This window comes from Pelmatolapia mariae, linkage group LG5 (genome assembly GCF_036321145.2).
Source record: "Pelmatolapia mariae isolate MD_Pm_ZW linkage group LG5, Pm_UMD_F_2, whole genome shotgun sequence".
Classification (NCBI taxonomy): domain Eukaryota; kingdom Metazoa; phylum Chordata; class Actinopteri; order Cichliformes; family Cichlidae; genus Pelmatolapia; species Pelmatolapia mariae.
In genome coordinates, this window is record NC_086231.1 from 14,953,206 (window position 1) to 14,974,561 (window position 21,356).

Here is a 21,356-nt window from a genome sequence, read left to right on the forward strand (position 1 = left end):
TCACAGTACTCTCCAGCCTGAGCTTCTGGCTCACAGGGATTACTGTACATACACTTACCTCATTATGTGAAACTGTCTCAGAACCAGGGAACCAAACCAGAACAAAAATAAATCTGACCAGAATGAACTGGTGTCAGCACGTTTTAACTAACTATGCATAAAAGAAATGAAAGTCAGTATAAACCACAGGTCTCCAAACATTTATTACATTTAAAATAAATTAAAAAAAAATACATCAGCACAATGAAAATCACACAGAAACACAGAGCTTCTTAGGCAGCAGAAAATAAAGAAACATTTGTTCCTCACTTCTCTGCAGGAAAAAAATGGAAAAACTCAACAGTTGTCAGATACCGTGTCGTTCTTATAAAAAAAGTGCATTTAAAGACATTAAAATACGTTCCTCATGTAAAGGGATTCACCAAGAAACTCAGCCAGTGAGCAGCAGGAGAAAGACTTCCCGTTTGGAGGAGGCATTTCAGTTTCAGTGCTGTCTGTTTGAATTAACTTTTGCGTCTCTTAGAGAAAACCTCATATTTGAAGTTTTAGCCACTAAAATTTGATTAATTTTCCCATCGGGCTGTGAAATCTAACAGCCTCCCTCATTGAAAAGGGACAGATTTTTAACTTTAACTCATTTAATACCATTGGACTGGTGAGGAACGAACGAAAAACACAGCAAAAATAAACTCAAGCCACAGGATGATATACGTCACCTCATTCTGCCGTCTTGTTCCAAAATCAGCTCCCCACGTTACCCACTATGAAACTCAACCACCAACCTCAGCAGAGATGAGTTGTATGTAAAAGATGGACATCCAGGTCTGAGAGGTGAAACCAACACAGTAGATCAGTACAGAAGCTGGCATTGATACAGCTCGGGTTTTGATTATTGCAGATAACAGGCTCTGTGGGAAAGACGAGTAAAATTCACTAATTTTACTGTTAAACTCAAAACAGACTACACTACAGTTACATGACTTTAGGGGCGTGACCACTGAGCTCCTGTGTTTGGCTTGATTAGACTTAATGTTCCCCGACAGCTTCTGTCGTCTTGTTAGCAACCTGTTAATAAAGAATCTTCTTTAGGGCAAGTAAAAGCTTCGAGTATTTTAAGTAGAACTAAATGTAAAAATGTCTAAAAGTCATGTTGAGCACCAACCTTAAGTAATTAAAAATATAACTGAAACTGAAGACTGCATGTTTATGGTCAGAATCAAATCAGTTTTTTTAAGGCGGGTGTGATTGACATGTCACTATCCTACGAGCATTTTAGTTACATCCACACCTCATCTGCAATCCCTAGTTTCAAAAGCATCAGCTAACAAATGGGTGATGTCACAGTGGCTATGTCCATCTTTTATATACAGTCTATGGCCACCCCTTGTTGGTGGTCTGTAGGCGGGGCCTCGATATTACAAAGGATTTCATCTTTAGCTATGATTCTTAGCTGAACAGAGAGATAAACGATTATCATCAGACTTTCATATCTGCTCAGTGCCCACGTCCACATCACTGGTCCACTGTCGCATTCAAGTACACCTGCAGAGCGCTGGACGGTCAGTTTCTCGTCAGAGTCTTTAGCTCTGAGCTTCAGCCACCGCGGCGTCCGACTCGTGGACTACTCCCCTCTGCAGCTCTGAGGGATGAGTTTACTCTGACATATTCACACCAGTTCAGCTTTTATGCAGCATGAACATTTGTCTTAACTCTGTTTTATTACTATTGTGCTTTTTTTTGCTTAAAACATGACACCTGTAGTTCAGTACTCCATCTCCTGGCTTCTTCTTTTTTTAAAAGGAATTTTTTAAGGACGATTCTAAACCAGGGAAAAAAAAAAATTCCCTGGTTTAGAATGACCCCCAAGAAAAGGGCAAACTTTGTATGCCTATCCATCCAGAACGTTTTCAAGAATCCTGCTGGTAGACAAGCAACGTTGCAATTTCAGCTTTCAGCTTTAAGAGAATTTAAACATCGCTGTGTCCCCAATGTTAAATAAATTCAACATTAAGAAAAATAATGATTTAATTTGGGTTTTTCTATAATTGAGCAGCTCATGAGAGCTACAACCATCTCTGGAATATTTACTCTTCCCTTTTGTGCAGTGGGAAGAAGAGTTTATGGAGAATTACACTCAGTGACTCATTCAGGGGTTAATCTGCTTGAACCCACTGTTAGATTGTTACTGTTTCACTGTTAAACTAAACTGTCTATCTCCTCGTCATAGATCCAGGGGAGTACTGCTGATTTGTGACATTTTAGTACGCTGATCATCTGTCCCCTCGAGGGTCGGACCTCCTGAGGTCATCAAGTCTAAAGGACTCTGTAGTATCAAAATAAATGCACTCACATGAGAGTGCTGAGGTTTTTAGTTGACACAGGTTGGAGGTCACGTGCGGTGTGATGTTGAGGGAATCCGGTGCTCGTCGCGACGCTTCCGGGAAGGATTCAGATCTGACTCTAGCTCCCGCTGCTTCAGTAACAAACCCTGAGAGCACACAAACACAGTTTGTACAGGTGAGGATGCTCATCACTCATCATCGTCTTCATGTGGATCAACTCAGACGTGACGGGGAAACTATTCTGCTCATTTTTAGGCAACTGAATTTACTGAAAAGAGGAGAGCGGCAGACAGCTGGGTTTGTAATACACTGGCGGAAACTCTGTAACAGACTCTGTAACAAGACTTCAGGAGAATCAGCAGATAAAGACAGCAGACTTTATCTGCTAACCCTGGTTTCAGGGTCATCATACATTATTAGTAATTAATAATGTATGATGAACCTGACATAACTAAGTCGGAGAATGATTACTTCCTGGCTCTCTTCCACAGTGTGTCTTTTGTCCTGTCTCCCTCCCCCAACCCCCTACCAGCAGATGGCTGGCCCCTCCCTGAGCTTGGTTCTTTAGGTTTATTCCTGCTAAAAGGGAGTTTTTACTTCCCATTGTTGCCAAGCGCTTGCTCACAGCGGGTTGTTTGATTGTTAGGGTTTTCTCTGTAAGGACACCTTGTGTGTGGCTTTTCTTGTGTGTGTTACCTGGCGGAGCTGAGCCAGGCCTCTGAGGATCTCCTGCTGTCGGTGTGTGTGGGTGTTACGAAGCAGCTCTGGGTGGAGGAGGGGGTCTCGATGTGATGGAGGAGGCGCTCCTATAACAGGAGAGAACATTTATTTAGATGCAAACTGATGCACAGTAACATGCTCAGAGGTTTTTCTCTGCATTTATGCGCCGCTGTTTACAAGTTTAAGTTACTCCCAGAGGTGACCAAATGGATTGTTTTATCCAACTAAAGATCAGGTAGTTATCATGATTGTCTAAGAAAAAGAAATAAAGATTTATCTGTTTCTGTGCAAAGACTTTCAAAGTGACATTAGATGAAAAATAAAACTGATGCATGTACTCTGACTATTCATAGTAAAACGTGTAGGTACATGAACATCTCTGGGAGAAAGAAACTGGAAAAATGGGAGTCGTTCAGGAGGTGCTTTAAATTTTGGGAAAAAACAGGAGTGCTGGAAGTTCTGAGGATACAAAATGGACCCAGCTTTCAGGGTCAGAATAATCCTGAATATTTTTTTTAATGGCCACCAGAGGTGATACCTTTGGTAATATAAAGATTATGTAGAAGTCTGTGGCGAAATGACCCTCAGCTATGACCTCAGTAAACACTTTCCTGATGAGTTCATGAGCTCATTCACTATTTTCAGGTCACACTGATAGAAACATTGAGCCCATTTTGTAAATTCTGGTGATTCTAAGAGTAAGAAAAGAGAATTATCCAAGATTTCTTCTGTCAGGCAATTAATTGATTGGTTTTCAATGTTTTGGGGACTTGTGGGATAAAACTCTGGACAAGCAGATACAATTATGTTACTCCATCGTGTAACAATACTGTACTTACATGAAGGCTTAAACTTGAATAAGCATCTAGTTTTTGTTGTGACTATTCAAACCCAAATCATTTTCTCTACTGTATCGTAGAATTTGTGTCAATGGCGAGGCTGGAACTTGAAAAATTTGGGGATCATTAAATCTAGGTTGGTGCGTCTAACCTGAGTGTGTGAGGGGTGGAGGAGTGTCAGCGGGCTCCAGAGGGTCCAGGTTGAAGACTTCATCAGTCCTGACGTAAGGAATGAACTCCAAGACAAGAGGAAGAGTATTGGAGGCATGCTGACTCTGCGCTCTGTGTTTGACTGCAGGGACAGGAGGAGAGCGCCCTCTGGAGGACAAAACAAAAACATGAAAAAGCCCTCCATTTTTTTATTTTTTAGTCTAGAATAAAATGCACAACCAAACTACCTGAAAACTGGCTGAAAATACAATTTTATAATGATTTTAATTGTGGGCTGACCAAAGTTAATATAGTTTTCCATTTGTTCTATTAGTTTATTCAATTTAGTTAGTCTTATTTTTCAGTTTACGTTAAAGAGTGAGTTTGCAGGTAAGTTTTTATCATTTTGTGTATTAAAATACACAGAACACTGACATCCAAGTCTCAATAAAAATCTACAACAAAGTCTCATTTTGTTTTGACACACAGTTGTTTGTGGCCACACAGTTTTGAAGAGGGAGTCCCAACCCCACCATGCACAGCTGCTGGATTAATTAATAAAAATTAGGCTTTCTGGTTACAGACTGCACAAACTTTTTTTTCTGAAATTTTTAATCCTCCTAAAAAAATAAAAAACTTTCAGAATCTGTTTGAATATTAAAACCTTCTGATTGGTGTCTACTGTCCGCTGCTCACCTTTCAGTGTTTAAGCCTGTGGAGATGATGTGCCCTCTGGAGTTGGTTTCCACCTGAAACAGTAGCAGTCATCAACACACACATCCACCTGCAGCTGGGAGGGTTACAAATGACCTCCAGCCAGCAGAGAAAACTAGAAGTAACAAAAGTTTTCATTTTTAAGAAGCTGGTATGAGGGGGGGGCCTACCTTCCTGGTGGGACTGGTTCTGGTTTGCATGATGTCGGGGCACAGGCGAAGCTCCTGGGGTGGAGGAGGAAGAGGAGGGTCAGTCCTTGGCAGACAGGTTCTCTCCTGCAGAGCGAGGAGCTCAGCTTGCCTCTTTAGTCGACTCTCCTGTCTGTTCCTCTGCAGAGCAGCCGGGTAACGCTCCGAGGCTGGAACGAATCGACGGTTTGGCCTGAAGCAGAGCATGGATAGGGAGAGATTTTTAAAATGATATCAATACAATCCCTGTGTTTCAGATGTACTAGAGTGCGATGGTCTAGGAGTTTCTACCTCTGCGTGTTCCACTCAGGTCTCCTCTTGTCCCTCCTGCTCTTCTCTGTCCTGGCAAACGGCTCATATGGGTCTCCTCCTGCTGGCAGACAAATGTTCTCCTTCCCTGTTCTCAACGCTCTGCTCCTGCTGTTTGGAGGAGGAGCAGCAGTGGGCAGAGATGGAGGAGGCTGCACTGAGACATCTGGAGTCTGAGCTCTGAGCGGCAGAGAAGGAGCAGCTTCTGCACAAAGAGAGGGATAAACAAAAACATACAGACGTGAGGCCTTTCAGCAAATATTAAATAGGGCTGAACCAAAAAAATGATTTGTACTGTACAGGAAATAATGAGCAGCTTTCTAGAAATATTGCTCCTTCACACAATGAAAGCAAAAACAAAGAAAAAAAATCGAGAATCATTTAAACAGATTTTGAGTCAAGTTTGTAGGACCTAAGAGGTAAAGATGACACTGCTACAACTTTATTAATATATTCACAGAGAGCCTCTTCACTTATAGTCATTTATCTTGTAGAAAAACAGCGCACATTTCGGTGCTTTATTTCGGTGCTTTTTTTTTTTTTCCTGAGCCAATTCTAGCCAATCATTTTACGTTTCCGAGGATAGTAGGCGGGCCCAGGTACGTACGTTCTTTTAGAGCAGAGCTACAGATTAAAAACGCCCAAGATGAAGCGGTCAAAAGTCTGGCTGTACTTCACAGCAAAATATGCAAACTCAGCAGCCTGCAACAAGTGCTTTAAGGTGATACTGTGATACTGTCAAAGGAGGTAACACCTCGAATCCGATGAAACACCTGGCGACGCATAGCGGGTTTTTTTTAAAGCCGAGAAATGCACCATATTTGATAGCTTGCTGCGAGACCTCACACCGAGCACATCTTCTTCGGGTGTGGTGCCTGTTATCGGACCTGGAGTTAGCAACATCCCCCAAAAACTCAAAGAGTAGAGTCCTGGCCCCTAGCCCTGCAAGTGTAGCAGAAATGATGATGGATGATGATGGCAGTGAGTAGCTTAATTCTCTGCGTGAGTAGCTTAATGTTGTTCGTGTGTAATTTACGTTGAGTAGGCTAACCACGTTATTAAATTGATGCATGTAAGGTGAACTAGCAAACACCGTCGTAGTTACATGCGGCTGTCTTCTTGTTTGATGGCAGATACTCCCTTCACCCTGGCCAAAAAGGCTAAAATGACCAAAGAAAAAGTGGAAAACAGTTAAACATGAGAGGTTTTTGAACAAAGTTTGTGTTTTTTCCATTGTTTAAGTACTGCTTCCAGCCAAGAGTGATACCATATATGCCCTATAGCTGAAGAAAAGGCTAACATTGTTATCTTTTTACAAAAAAAACAGCTAAACATGAGAGGTTTTTGGACCAATTTTGTGTTCTCCATTCTTTAAGCACCGGTTTGAGCACCGTTTAAGCACCGGCACCGTTTCAAAAGTACCGGTTTGGCACCGATATCGGATAAAACCTAAACGATACCCATCCCTAGTGACCACAGAAGCCAAATTTGCTTGCTGTTCAAACCGTTCGGCAATGGGGAGCCTAAAGGTCTTAAAAAGGAGATGAGCTAAAACATTCTGTTTTAGACAGAGGATCAACCTCAGGAGCTGCACCAAGGCTCAGTAAAGGATAAAAAGGAACTTTTTTATAACTGTACATCATGCAAAGCTTCTCTAGAGAGAAAAATCTGAAAATGGGCAGAATGGGTCAACTTTAATTAAATCTTGCTAATTTAGTCATAAACTAGAAAGTAAACTGGTAGTTACAGTGCATTTTCTGCTCTAATTGAGGACTCAAAGCTCTTTTTACTCCACCCTGATGCTGCACTGAAACATTTCAATCTCACAAACATGGAAACAGATTTTTTTTAGTGGCTCAGTGCAGATAGACTTGAGAGACGCAGACATACTGTCTCCCACAACAGCAGTGTAAGTGGGTGTAGTAGCATTAGATACGTTACCTGTCTGTACAGCAGCGTCTTTGTAAGAGGAAACCGAAGTGCTGGTGTCCTCCAAATCTTCAGCCTGCCTGGTAACTGCTGAAAACACAAACAGACACACACACAGAGCTGATTATTACAAACATGTTTACTTCAACATCTTCTGCACCTCAATTTATTTTAATCAGCTGTCACCAGTGCTACACAGGGGGGAGCAAATCCTGAAGCAGGTGTGTTTAATAAACAGTTTGGGAGTGAAACGCTCTCTTCTGTCAGAAAGCAGAAAACATTAAACACGAATGAGCACACTGAGTTGGTTCTAGGGCTGGGCGATATGACCCAAAATTCATATCTCGATATTTTTTAGCTGGATGGTGATATACGATATATATCTCGATATTTTTTTTTAAAGCCATAAGGTAAGAACAAAAAGAGAGTTCTTAGTCAAAGCTGTGTTCCAGATGTCACACAGGCACTTTAACATACAGCGTAGATGTACATGAAGAAATTACTCAACAATAAATTATCAGCATTTATTAAATAATAGTGCTCCATAAATAAAAGAAAACTATGTTGTTTTTGTGCATAACAAATAGCTCACAATTGTGCAGTCAAAATGTAAACTAAAAGATGCTGAGCATAATAACAAAGTCTTGATGCATTCTCAATCATCCAGGAAAGTAAATCTCCAAAAGTTGAATCTGTTTATCTGGACGTAGCGTTTTGTGGGAGAAACGTAATATAATAACAAAGACAGATTTCACAGCAGCTCTGTTCCCAAGTTCTACTGCGTGACTGACAGCCTGGAGTTTGAAATCCTCTTTGTAACCGTGTCTCTTAACAGGTGCCATTTATGGCCCTTATACACACACAATCCGGTAATATTACGTTGAAGCACAGTACGTATCACTCCGCGAGGCTCCAGACTACGGTAGCCGTAATGCTGCGACAATCCATCAAGCGGATTGTCAGCTCCGTAGCTTACCAAAGTCGTACTAAAACATTTTTTGACAGATTGCTGAGCGCCGTGTACCTCATAAAATCGGTTCGCGGTCAGTAAGCACAACCAGAACTCATACATAAGGCGCACTGTCGATTTTTGAGAAAATGAAAGGATTTTAGGTCATGCACCCCCTGTGGGCTGCATGTCGTTAGCGCGGTTAGCTCGTTAGCGCGCTTAAATCTGGGTTTAAATCTGGGACTCTCGGCCATTTGACCTTAGAACTGAAGAAGCTTCTCGGATGAGAGGTGAAACGTCTTCAAGCAACTTAAAGAAGTCCAGACGCTTTTCTTTGCAAACTCCTTTGACTACGATGACCTGGATGACTGAGAACCTTCACAGACGTTAGCGCGCTTAGCTCGCTAACACGTTGACGCCGTCCAGCCCCACGCACGGGGCGATCCGCGGTAACTCGTTAACGGAGATTTGCCGTGTTCATCTTGTCGTTGCCTGCAGGTGAAGCTATGGGGGAGGGGGAGTTGTGTTCAGTGAAGGAGAGGCGAGGCCCAGTAACGTTGCTTAGAGACAAAAGTGGACGAAAGAGAGGCGAACTTGCGGCTCCACAAGTATAATTATAACGTAACATATACTATATCGATATAAACGATACTGTCACATCTTATATCTCGTATGAAAATATATCGATATTTTTAAAAAACTCGATATGTCGCCCAGCCCTAGTTGGTTCCTTGGTAGGGTACTAATGAAACTAATTCCTGTGGGTGGAAATCACTTTCGTTGCTGTTTATCAGTCTCTCGGCAACAGTTTTGGTTCATGGCAGAAGTGGATTACATTTCAAGTTTTTAAAAAATGACTCTCTCCATAATCCTCACAGTGGTTTGATCTACTGTTTGGCATTGATTTACTCTGCAAACTATTTCTGAGGCCACGTTCTGTACTTCTGCCACTCAGTAGAATAAAAGATATGTATGTTTGGACCCAGACTCTATATTTTTAGCAGCATTACCATGTGGTTGAATCCCGTGCTTTAAAGCATTGATTCATTACTGAGCAGGCAGAGTGAAAAATATGCTTTTGGTGCATATTTTCAGATCTAAAGTGCAAAGACGCTGCATAAGTCTTACTGACCGTTGGACTCCAGTTCCTGATGCAATCTGCCATCATGGCTGCTTTTTTTTAGCTGCTCCTCCTGATTGATCGATTGCTCCTGAAGATGAAGAACACAATGATACAGTTTCAGATAAGTACAGTTAGCTTCATCCTCATCAGAAAATGTTTAACAGAAAATATGAGAAATAAAGGAGTGCAGAGAGTTTACGTAAATGTTTCTGTATAAGAGTCTGTCTTGGACCTTTTCCCTCTCCTTCAGTGTGTCCATCTCATACTGTCTCTGCAGCATTTCCCTTTCCAGCACCACCCTCCTCTCTTCTTCCTCCTCCTCCTGTCTCCTCTTCGCCTCCTCTCGTTCCCTTTGCAGACGACGCTCCTCCACTTGGGCTTCGATAGCTCGCTGGTAGGAAAAGATAAAGTTTAGGGAATCTTGGTGAGAAAAACATTTACTGATCTCTTCTCTGTGCCTCCTCCTACCTGCTGTTCAAGCTGTTTGAGCCTCCTCCGCTCTCTCTCCTCTATCTGGGCAGGATCCAACAGGGAGGTCATGGTCCTCAGATAGCTGTACGTACGACATGAAAACAAAAAAACTAAATATATACACTTATACATCTGCAGCTCATCTCAAATAAGTCACCATGGATCGTGTACAAAGAGTCTCTTAAATATTTGACGAGACGTTCCTTCCCACCTGGCCCTGGTTGGGTACCCACGGGTTGTATCCACACTGTTTCCTGCGACACTGTCTGCTCCACAGCTGCTCGTAGCATCCCAGATGAGGGAAAGGCTTGACAAGGGCTCCCACTCTCCCCGTTCAGAGCTGCTGAACTGAGCCGGTGGCAGCGCTGATGAAGCTGCAGGCTGGACAGGCGGCCTCCTCTGCAGCGAGTCAAAATGTGTAGCCCAGAGCTCGTGGTCCTCCGCCTGCAGACACAACAACACCAGACTCAGGGGGACAACTTTGACCTCTCAAACCTGCCTGGTCTGTGCCGTGTCCCCGCTGTACCTGACTCTGCAGCACTTTCTCTCGTCTCCTGCGCTCAGTCATCTCCTCTCTCTGACGGTCCAGCTCCTCCAACCAGCACCTCCTCTGCTCTTCTCTCCTCTCCACACTTAGCATCTCCTCCTCCATCGGAGTGACCTCCTACAGAGATGCAAGGATTTAATTTTAATTCATATTTTTTGTTGCCTAAACACATCCTTAAGATCACAGTTAAGTTTTGTTGTAAGTAAATTTTAAACACACAGACACACACACACAAAAAATATGCTCGAATTCAGTCAGCAGCAGTTCTGAAATGAATAACCCTGAACTGTATAGATAAACAACACTTGAGAGAAATATCAGATTCAATAAATCTTTTCCCCTTCACTCTCCCAGTGTGATATGAAAAAAAACTGCAATGAAAGCGACATTTTTTGTACTATAAGTTAGAGAGGGATTAAAAGGCAAATAACAACAACTTAGGGAAAGTTATGTTATTGAAAATGTTCTAAAAATCTTCAACTGCACTTTACTCTTTTACTTTACTCTTAAAGAGTAAGGTATAAGAAAAAAAAAGCAGATAAATACTTCGTCTGAGATGGAACATGTTTTATCTATCCCAAAAGTTCTTGTTCCAGCGGCTAAAACAGGAAACAACCAGTAATGAAATAAAACAGCTATTATTGAAGCAAAATGACAAAAAAACTGAAAAAGAGCTAAGAACTAAATACAATAAAATAAAAACAAAAATCTGTGTAATACACAATTACTAAGTAAGAAAAAACTAAATATACAATTAAAAGACTTGAGTAAAATAAACCAACAGAATATATTTTTATTTTCCATGTTTTTTGCAATTATTTAGTCACCAGTGTCTGATTTAGACTGGAGGTAATCATAGTCATGTTTTAACCTGTAATGGACAAGTACAAGCATAATAACCCGTGTGGTTGTATTCTTGTGTTTTACATCACATTAGATAGACATCTAGCTCTAGAGATAATCTCTAGAGATAAGATATCTAACTGTAACCCACCACATGCATCAAGTAATAAAACACATTTTGTAAGATGCATAGGATCATAAGAAAATAAAGTAGCCAATAAGACCAATCCACCCAATCTAATATAAATAAAAAATTACTGATAATTGATTAAATATACTTTTTCTGTTAGTTACAAATTTAACTGATGTTTAGTCTTGCTGAGGACAGAATGGAAAGTTGGTGTTCTTACATCAGAAAAAGTGTGATGGTGTGAAGAAATGAAAAAAAGCTATTGCATGGCTGCTCCAACCTCAGTGTTGATTTTATCTGTGTATTAAAAGTACTTTTATTACCCCGAGTCTGAGGCTGGATCTGATGGCTGGCGGCTGCTGTTTGTGGCCGATCGAGCTCTGCACTGATAACACACTCTGTGTGTCCTCCTCAGTCTGAAAAACACACAAATACACAAAAGGCTTTTACACATGCTACAAATAAAATAAAATAAAATAAAATAAAATAAAATAAAATATATCAACCCAGAGTCCAATCACGTCCTGCATAAGCCTGTATTCTTCTTAACTGACAGTAGAGGGTGACAGCTTCATACTGAATAAAGTATGATGCAAATAAGTCAATTTTGCACATTTTGGCTATTCTAAGAGTCAAGCCCACTTTCCTAAATCAATTCATCCATTCCAACTAATTCTTGAGCATTACTTAACACAATTCAGCTTGTAGTTCTAGTTGTAAAAGTTCTACTTTTATATTTTTGGAACAGTTGGTAAATTTTTAAATCAGCAGTTTAATTATTAAAAAAAAAGAAAGAAAGAGACGCAGGAACTCAGAGGTGAAATATGCACTGTACCTGCAGTCTGCTGGGTGCTGAATGTTGCTGCTGCTTTAGGGCCACCTGTTCATCTAACACACACACACACACACACACACACACACACACACACACACACACACACAGTATTACTTTGATTAAGCACTCACTGTCTAATGAAACCAGTTTGACAGTTTGATAACCATAGGAGTCATTGTCAGTGTTGACCTATCAGTATGTCATTTCAGGTTACCTATAAATTAAAATAAACATCACAAGGTTAAACACTGATTTTGGAAAACAAAACAAAAAAACTGTTTTTCAAAAGTGTTGAAAAGTAGTACTCAGAGTCTTAAGTCAAAGTCAAAATCTTACTTAAATAACACTACAAAGGTTTTAACATCGAGTACTCATTATGCACACTCTGGTGTAATTGTGCTCTTGGAACCGTTAAATTGTGACCATATAAAGAAATGGTCATCAACAACAGTCAGAGAGCCTGTGGTGTTCACATCATGAGCAGTTGGTATTAATGGACTCAAAGTGTGCCAAGGAAACATTCCCCTGAACATTACACCACCAGCAGAAGCTAGGACTGTTGACACAAGGCAAGTTAGGCTCCATGGAGTCAGGTTGTTGTTTCTGACTGAGCATCTGCAGACTTGGTACTACAGACTACATTTTGCACTTTGGTTTGTGGTACCAATAGGTTGGAGCAGATTCTCTGTTCAGCAAAAAAGGGACTGATTAAATGAAATCTATCCTGTCTGGCTTCTGACCTCTTGCTGGATGTTTTCCCCTCATAGTTCAGAGTAAATCTAAACACTTGTGCTGAAAATCCAGATGGTCTAACTAATAAGTAAAAATCATACATCAGTGAGGTGTGTAAACACTAAATTTACATTTTTCAGGCTATGAAAGTGGCTTTCTTTTTACCTGATAAGACCAGAGTAACTTATGTTGAATATATAACACAATCCAATTTAAAATAAACTTCCTTTAATGACAGCATGCTCAAAATGCATTTTACATTCTCTACAGACAGAATATATTTTATACATGCAACCTGTGGAGCCATATTTTACTGACACCACTGAAGCAAGCCTTGCTGCAAAGTTACTGCAGGACAAACTGTTCGTATTATATTTTCTCAAGAATTCAGTTTCTAAAGCAGAAAATGCATAAATATAATTTCATACTTTACTCTAATCTGCTGCCAATTCTTTTTTCTTTTTTTTACACTTCTGACATCATAGCAAATACAACAAAGAGTCATGTGTCCACAAACTAAAGGCACATTTGTAAATAGGCTGTGGCACAGAGTCTGAAGAGTTCTGAAGCGACTGATTATAAAACGACATGTAAATGGATCAAGTTTAAAGTCTCAGAGCTCTAATGTGCACACAAGAAGTGCACGTAATGATTTTCTGCAGCATTGCTCACTTGCCTTACATGCAGCACCTGTGTTGTCCTTTGCTGTGTCATTATTTTACATTCCTTATGTTTGTCTATTGCCCATTCCTCTGATTCTTAAGTAAGCAGAACGATCAATTACGTGCAGAAGAAAAGTGAAATGACAAGCAAAACACCCCCGTTAATGTGCAGCAGAAAGTGATAACCATCATCATATTAATGGTCATCTCTTAAAAAGAAATTACAGCTGTGTCTAATTGCTTCGTAGTACGCCTCTCTGCTGTTTCATAAATAGCAAAACCAGCATTGCAAAGTGACTGACATTTTTCCTCATTCTGATTTTTTAACATCAACTGAGGCTTGATTTCAGGCTGAGGTGAGTAAAGACAATATAAGATAAAACAATAACTAAACTCTTACTGTGTTTGCTCTTTGCTGTTCAGCAGGTTTATCAGAGCCATACAATGATGCTCAAACTCTCTGGTAGAACTGTCACCATTCTTAATATACATGAGGATTACTGGTTTAAAATGCCTGCGTGTGTGTGAGTAACTGTACGTACCGAGTTCTTTCTTCCACTGAGCCTTCTTAGCTTCGATGGCTGCCTTGCTGTCTGACTGTCGCTCTTCCAGCCAGCTGAACATACCTCCAGACAACCTGAAGAACAGCATCATCACAACATCTTCAAAACGTGATTTTTTTTTATCTGCTGTAACAGTGATGTGACATTCGTGTTGTCTAATGATATTCATGCTTGAATTAAAGAGTCAGCTAAGTTTCCAGAGTCCTATACACTGACTGCCATCTACAGTAGGTATGCATCATGAGGAATTTGATTTTGCTACAAGAACTGTGACAAGCTCCTCACTTGTTGTCTTTCTGTTGTGAGCTTCCCATTGAATCTGTTCCTTCTCCATCTCCTTTCTTTACTCCCTCCCCTCCTCCTCTATCTTCCTCCTTCATATTCTCTCCTCCTCCTCCTTCATTCTGTGAGTAGCCAGATTTTGAGCTTGTTTGATTTCCTGAAAGGGGGAAAAAAAAAAACATGAACTTTTTAAATTGCTCTTCACTCTGTGCTTCAATCCTTCTCAGTGCACCACTCCACCATTGCTTCCTTGAGTCTTGTCATCGTCTGGTGGGTGCTGCACGTTGTTGGAGGTCTGGACAGTGCTGAGGATGTGCTGCAGCTGCTCACTGGTCAGACACACCATGCTGTCCTTCAGTGCTGCATCCCTACTGGCTGCTGGGTCTTTAAATCCTGCCTTTCCAGCTCCTCGAGTCCTAGTGTTTCCCGCTTGTCCCGTTTTCTCACCGGCTCTCAGGGACCCAAGAGTAATACTGTGTTTCTGCCTGTCTGACTTCACCTTCAGCAGAAAGACAGAAAATCAATGGTTGAGGGGAGACAATTACAGAGTTATTTTAAATTTAAGGCAACTTACAATACCCTATTTTATAAATAGTGCACAGTATGGACAGTCTGTTGTGGTGAAGAGAAAGCCAAGTGTTAAGGTTAAACTGTTAAATTACCAGTGTATCTGTAGGTCTTTTGACGATGACCTACAGATAGTGCCTGAATGAAAAAGATCGCAGATACAAGCAGTACAAATTAACTTCTGCACAAATGGGTCTATGTTCAGTCATTCAGGAAGAGTTTAGAGTAGACCTGCTGCTCTTTCACATCAAAAGAACCCATGGTTAAGGCATATAACGAGAACAACACTTGCAACTGGTGTTTTAGGCGTTTTCTACTAGGAGATGACCCCACAACATGCTGGAGAGATCGTGTCCCTCAGCAGGCTTAGAAGGGCCTTTGTTTCCCCATCCAGAGGAGCTGGATGAAGTAGGTAGGAGATGAATTTCTAGGAATCTCTGCTAAGGCTGCTTCCCCCATTGCCTGCATCCAAATAAGTGGTAGAATCCAAAGAACCTCAAAATATTTGAACTAGACAGTAATAACTCTAAACCAGTAGTGCATCAACAGAACAAAAATACAAAACATGAAAAACACGTACATATGTATATAAGAAATATTTACATGAGTATTTATAAGAAATAGTCCCATTTTATCTGCTATAATGCATCTCCTCCAGTGTGTCAAAGCAATGATCCTTGAAATTTATTTTAATTTTTTTAGGAAGTAAACAAAATCACAGGAAAGTATATCTGGAAAGTGAGACAGGTGGTGAGCAAAGATTGTGTTGGTGTGGCAAAAACCCCTCCCAAAACTGCTGTGTTTTTAATGTGCTGTGTGCCAGCATATGATGGCACCACAGTTCAAACCCTTTCCACCAAATGCTCTCTGTCAGATGCCTCAGGACATCTGACAGAGCATTCAGCGGAAATCTCTGCTGACAATCTCATCACAGGAGACAAATTCTGTGAATTTGTCTTGCTTTTCACTCGATGGGCTGCCTTCTGGCTTGGAAACTGTGGACTCTCGTCCCCAGCAATGATCCCTCACACGAAATTTGTGCCAGGTTGAAACAGAAGTTGATGTTTGCTCTCTGTGCATGTTTGAGGTCCATGATTAAATTATAGAAGGAAATTGGCACAAGTGGTCATAACTGGTCTTCCAGAGAATTCTGAAAGTGGTCTTTAGATGCACAAGAAGAAAAGAAGATCGATCACATTTAGATCACAAAAAAGAAGAAAATTATCTTCAAAACAACTGAAGTGAAAAAAGTAAAGCAAGAAATTACAATATTAACAAATCAAAGACAAAGAAAAATATAGTAGGAGACTGAATAAATAGCAATACAAATTGGGAAAAATGTCTATAAATAGAACAGCCAATTAAGAAAAACAGTAAAAAATGTGAACAAAAACCATTGAAGAACTTCAGATTCAACAGAAAGCAAGTGAGACTAACAATATCCTGCTCACTCGCCTTTGGATTTTATGTGTGAGTGGGACCAAGTCGGAGAAGAACAAATAAAAAATAAAAAAATGTTATGTTATCATTTTATTATTTCATAGAAGCTTTTTTGAAACTGTGTCCAAACATTTACAGGTATGCTAAACCAGATCCTTACCTTTGCCACAGCTTTGACGACGCCAACTTTATGATGATCATGTGTTTTCATTGAAGTCAAGCTGGCACTCTTCCCTTCAGTATTGGAGGTGACAGATGCACCTGCTCCTCCTGCCTTACTCCTGGCCCCTCTGTGCCTCATTGCCAGCTGTCGGGGTGGACGCTCCTCCCCCTGTACATCTGACACACAGGAGGTCTGCTGGCAGCTGAGGATGTTTGCTGCTCCAGGCCTGAAGGACAGCTGTGAGGAAACACACCAGATCAGACAAAACTATAACAGTCATAAAGCCGACAGACCATCATGCATTTGTTACTGATTATTAGAAACATAAACAATATGTCACCAAAAGTATTTGGATAAACACACTTTCATGAGAATATAATAGCCCAACTTTAAATTGGAGTCCTACCTTTGCTGGATTTTTATCAACACCTGCAGTGGAACAGGCATGGGAGTAGTAAGTATAATTTCAAAAATAGGAATTTTACATAAAGTAATCTTCACAGTGTCGAAACACAGCTTTAACAGGAAGGTTAACTGACTGCTAACTGTGCATTTGTTAACAGGATTACTCAAAGAGCTATGGATAGATTTGGATGGAAAAACATTATTTTTCTACACATCCAAAATGAAGATTAAAATGTAGATTATAAAAGCTTAACGGTCTCACCATGACTGAGCAAAATCAACTTGGGTTTTCCATTTTCAAGTTCAAAAAGCAGGCCGTCCCTGTTCACAAACACATCGATTAGGGCACAGAAAAACACAATAAACACCAAAAATTATACTGTAGCTGTACTGGACCTACAGAACCAACTGTTTCTACTTTCATTTTTCAAAGTGTGTTTTGTCCAAGTCCAAATATGGGATCAGGATCACTGAAACAGCACTCAAATAACAACTGTCCTACCACAGGAGGGTCATGGTTTTTCTTCGCTTAAATGTCCCATTTATGAAACGTCACACAATCACATTTTATTTGCTTAGTTATGAGTCAGTACAGGGCAAAGATCGATACTGCATTTAAGTCTCATTATCTAGTCTAAGTGGTTGGTGTATGCTCAATTTCCACTCCATATTTTTTATAATTGTACTACAGAAGCTTTACATATTCACAGTTCAAAAATAATCCTTATTTATCTTATAGTGATGATGTGAGAGCTGACAGAAGTAGTAGGATTAATTGTGAAGTGTACCAAGCTTTACTCTGCTGATTCAGACAAATGCTGCAGAACTGATCACACTGTGCTTCACAGTACAAATGAATAATGACCCAAAGCATACCAAAAAAGCAATCCAAGATTTTATCGAGGCAAAGAAATTGGATATTCTACAATGCCCAAGTCAGTCACCTGATCTCAGCCCAATAGAGCAAGCTTTTCGGCTACTGAAGACCAAACTGAAGGCGAAATCCACAAACTAGCAGAAACTGAAGGTGGCTGCAGTAAGTCTGCAGAGCATCTCAAGTGACGAAAGGGATTGTCATCCAAGTATTTAAAATTGTGTTAGTTTGCCAAATTTATTTTGCGCACATAAAAATGTGTCTAAAAACGGCTGCAATTCCCAAACCGTTAATGCAAAACCTGGAAAACTCAATTAAACGCTGAAAACTGATGTACAGAAGCAAACTACTAACTGTTCGACTATACTTAGGGCTCCAAACCTTCTGCCCGTAAATCAATACAATGTTAAGATGTTTTGGTGCACACCAGTCTCACGGTGAAATTTTCTGAGTTGTTTGTAAGGGCTGTAGTCAGGTTCATAGGGACCTTTGTGGGTTGACCTCCCCTTTTTTATTGCTGCAATGTAATGTTTTTAAAATGGGTCATGTTATGTATTGATTCTCTTTGGTTTTAAGCTAAAATAATCCCCTTCATTTCACTGCGACACATTCGCCTCCGTGTTAGCCTAAGCTAGCTCCCGTTACCGTTATAAGGAAGACTCACCCGAGATTCATGCCGACAGAAGACGGCTACACGTCTACCTAGGGCCGTATAAAACCAGATGTGGAAACTCAGCACATGACGTACAGCTTTATAAAAGCGCTTTTGTCAGGCTCTGACTGGCCAAACTGCTAGTTCCTCTATGTACAAACAGTGTACGTTCGTTGCTGGCGACGACCAAGAAAAGTGTCACTGATTGGCTAATTCTTGATCATGTTTAAAATTAACAGCCAATCACATGTCTTCATTAGAAAGATTTAAACGATGTTGCATTTAAAGTAACTCGGAATTAGGCAAACGATTAAGCCCTTTTCCCATCAGCTTGCTACCTCTATTTGTTGATTAATTACTACTATTAGCTAGTAGGTATTTTAAATGGTCCACCACCTACCAGGAGGCAGTATAAATGTTGTGTGAATGAGGGTCACAGTGATCACCGTGATCGACTTGATTTTTTTTTTACTTTTCAAAGGGGTTCTGAAGGTAGCCTCCAATTATTAATGCGTTGTTTGTAGTGAGACGAATTTATGTAGTCATCCTTTTAAGTCACTCATATTTATGTATATCGTGGTTTGTTCTTTATATTGGGACAGCTTTTTTGTTTGCTTTTTTATGTCCCCACTTCGCTTACAGTATCATAACATAATTACTGAACATAACTACATCATCGTAACCACCCCATATCATGATTTTTTTTTTAAATCTTAGCTTCTTTTATACCACTTTAATTGCAGTTTTATCAACACTGTTAGTGTAGCATCTGCAGTCAGTTAGTTCTTTAAGTGTTTATGTTTAAATAATATCAGTATTTATGACCTAAATTAATCATTAATGAATTTAAGTCATATTGTATTATTGTACTGTTATTGTTGTTGTTGCTCTTGTTGTTGTTGTTGCCAGAGGCGTTTGAGAGGTTCAGACAACAGTTTACATAACTGTAAAACAGTCATGTAAACGTCCCAATTTAATAACAATGTCTACTCATTATTTTTTGTTTTGAAAACTGAAACCAATTGAGATCAAAACTAAAGACATTTCAAAGTTTTTGTAAGAACTCACTATTCGTATTTCTTTTTTTAAAAGTTTAAGTTATTTCTTGAATGAGATTTCTTGATTAATATGTGTTTTTTACAAGTTGTCTTTAACCTTGTGTATACCAAATATATTCAAATAACAGTTACATAACACATAAATGTAAAGTACAAAAAACAGGAAACAAAGATAATTTGTCATGATTCTCAAGCCCAGTAAAACCCCAAATATTAAAATATAAATGTACTTATGATTAAATAATATAATGCATATGATTTGCATATTAAGTAAGTAAGGTAAGAATGCGAATGCCACTTAAACAAGTTCCACATCAATTATCTGCACTGGATTTATTTCTGAATAACTATTCATATATGCCCCTCTAACCTACCTCCTGTATGCCACTCCATTTGGAAATTCATGTAAACACCTCAGACTAGTGGTGACGTTTGGCTTGCAGCAGTTATAAAAGAATTATTCCTCATGTTTCTTCCCCAGATAAAGCTTTAAGTTGAGTTTTGGTTAACAATCCTGGTAAACGAAAAAAAAGCTGCAGCTTGCGAGTAGGGTCGTAAGAAACTGCAATTCCCGTTGTGACCTGAAGATGGCACTAAGCCGCCATTGTCACGCAGATGAACCGTAGAATCCAAACAGGCTGACGTTAGCCTCCTCCTGGATGTTTTTCTTCGCCGTTAAAGAGTTTGGCTACAGTAGAGCGACATTAATCAACCTCTCCAGTCTCTGAAGCACCTCCAGCGACACCTCTGCGGAGTCTGCTCCCCGTCCACTCGATGCTCCTGAAGGTGAGTAGCTATCGTGACAGCTCGGTGCCTCTCTAACCGGAGAGACTGCGTAATGTTAGCCGCTAGCGTTAGCATGCACCGCTGCTCAAACGGCAGAGTCAGACCAGTGTTTACCGTCAGAGTCCGACACTCGGAGCATTAGTTGAAGAAGAGAGGAGGTTTACCACTGACATGAAAATGAAACAACGGGAAGATTTATTTTTAACTCTAAGCCGTTTGAAAACGAGTCTGGCTGACTTAGCTAGCTAGCATGTTGTCAGGCTAAGGTCAAGAAGCTGTCCAATCTGACAGCTAACGCTAACTAACATGGTACCGATTCTACAAACGGGATATGTAGGAGACAGCCACGCCAATAGCAGGTAACATCAGCACCGGTTCTGACCGCTGGAAACGGGGCTGTGTCGGTCACAAGATTTCCAACAATAGGTGGGTTCCTGAAAGTTTGACTGGGGTAAATATGGTTTTAAGGGAGGCTGATGGAGTCAGATGGGCTGCCCAGTGTGGCATACTGGGATGGGTTGGTGGTGGTATTGCTACCTGGCATTTTATGAAGGTTTGCCCGGGTTTAGTCGTAGCTTTTCTGGGTGTGATGCTGGTGCTCCACAAATGGCGACAGTGTTAGTAAATAAACCGACTCATCCGCTTTACTTCTGCTCTGTGGCGTTTCTGCAGAGGATGCGGTGGTTTCTGTGGCTCCTATGTATTTCTACATAACCAGCAGCTAACAGCCTCTTCTCAGGCATCAGTCAGCTAACCTCAGTGATGACTGACGAGGTTTCCAGGTCTTAATATAATTTTCTGATCATTACATTTCTGGTATGTAACAGTGCTGTGCAAAAGTTTTGAATGTGTCCTCATTTCTTTATATTTTGACTTCCAAGGAGCCAGACTTTCTTGTACATTTTTTGAAGTGATCTTGAGAAATAATTCTGCTCGCTTTCTGGATTTTTTTTCCCACTCGTTTTCAGTCCTTGTACCTGATAATTTTCAGAATATTTTTTTTTGTTTTTTCAGCAACTTAAGATTGACCTATGAATCATCCAAGCATAAAAAGGCTTCTAACTCAAAGGATGAATCAGTGTT

At 40.3% G+C, this 21,356-nt stretch overlaps 1 protein-coding gene across 5 annotated transcripts; it reads right to left on the minus strand.

Annotated features, from left to right (window-relative positions):
* Positions 1-190: 190 nt before the first annotated feature.
* On the minus strand, positions 191-19,962 carry ccdc66 (coiled-coil domain containing 66). Of its 5 annotated transcripts, none has more exons than XM_063473786.1 (22): positions 18,442-18,573; positions 17,166-17,224; positions 16,905-16,927; positions 16,496-16,735; positions 14,569-14,827; positions 14,332-14,485; positions 14,026-14,120; positions 12,090-12,142; positions 11,578-11,670; positions 10,261-10,398; positions 9,946-10,178; positions 9,732-9,816; positions 9,496-9,654; positions 9,273-9,351; positions 7,204-7,281; positions 5,245-5,467; positions 4,936-5,146; positions 4,748-4,800; positions 4,053-4,219; positions 3,039-3,148; positions 2,351-2,488; positions 191-824 (listed from the first exon to the last, which is right to left on the minus strand). In XM_063473786.1, the coding sequence occupies exons 1-21, from the start codon at positions 18,450-18,452 to the stop codon at positions 2,390-2,392; spliced, it is 2,622 nt and encodes an 873-aa protein (XP_063329856.1). In that variant the 5' UTR covers positions 18,453-18,573; the 3' UTR covers positions 191-824; positions 2,351-2,389. The 5 variants fall into 5 exon arrangements, with proteins under 5 accessions (XP_063329856.1, XP_063329855.1, XP_063329857.1 ...); XM_063473785.1 differs by having other exon boundaries at positions 191-908; XM_063473787.1 differs by having other exon boundaries at positions 191-2,488; positions 7,204-7,278.
* Positions 19,963-21,356: the final 1,394 nt, after the last annotated feature.

Bases quoted from the DNA above. Each gene is read 5' to 3' on its own strand.
- ccdc66 (XM_063473786.1), bottom strand. The intron at 14,121-14,331 runs GTGAGGAGCTTG...GCTGTTCTTCAG, and splicing joins TCACAACAGAAAGACAACAA to GTTGTCTGGAGGTATGTTCA. The intron at 5,147-5,244 runs GTAGAAACTCCT...GCTCTGCTTCAG, and splicing joins CCTGAGTGGAACACGCAGAG to GCCAAACCGTCGATTCGTTC.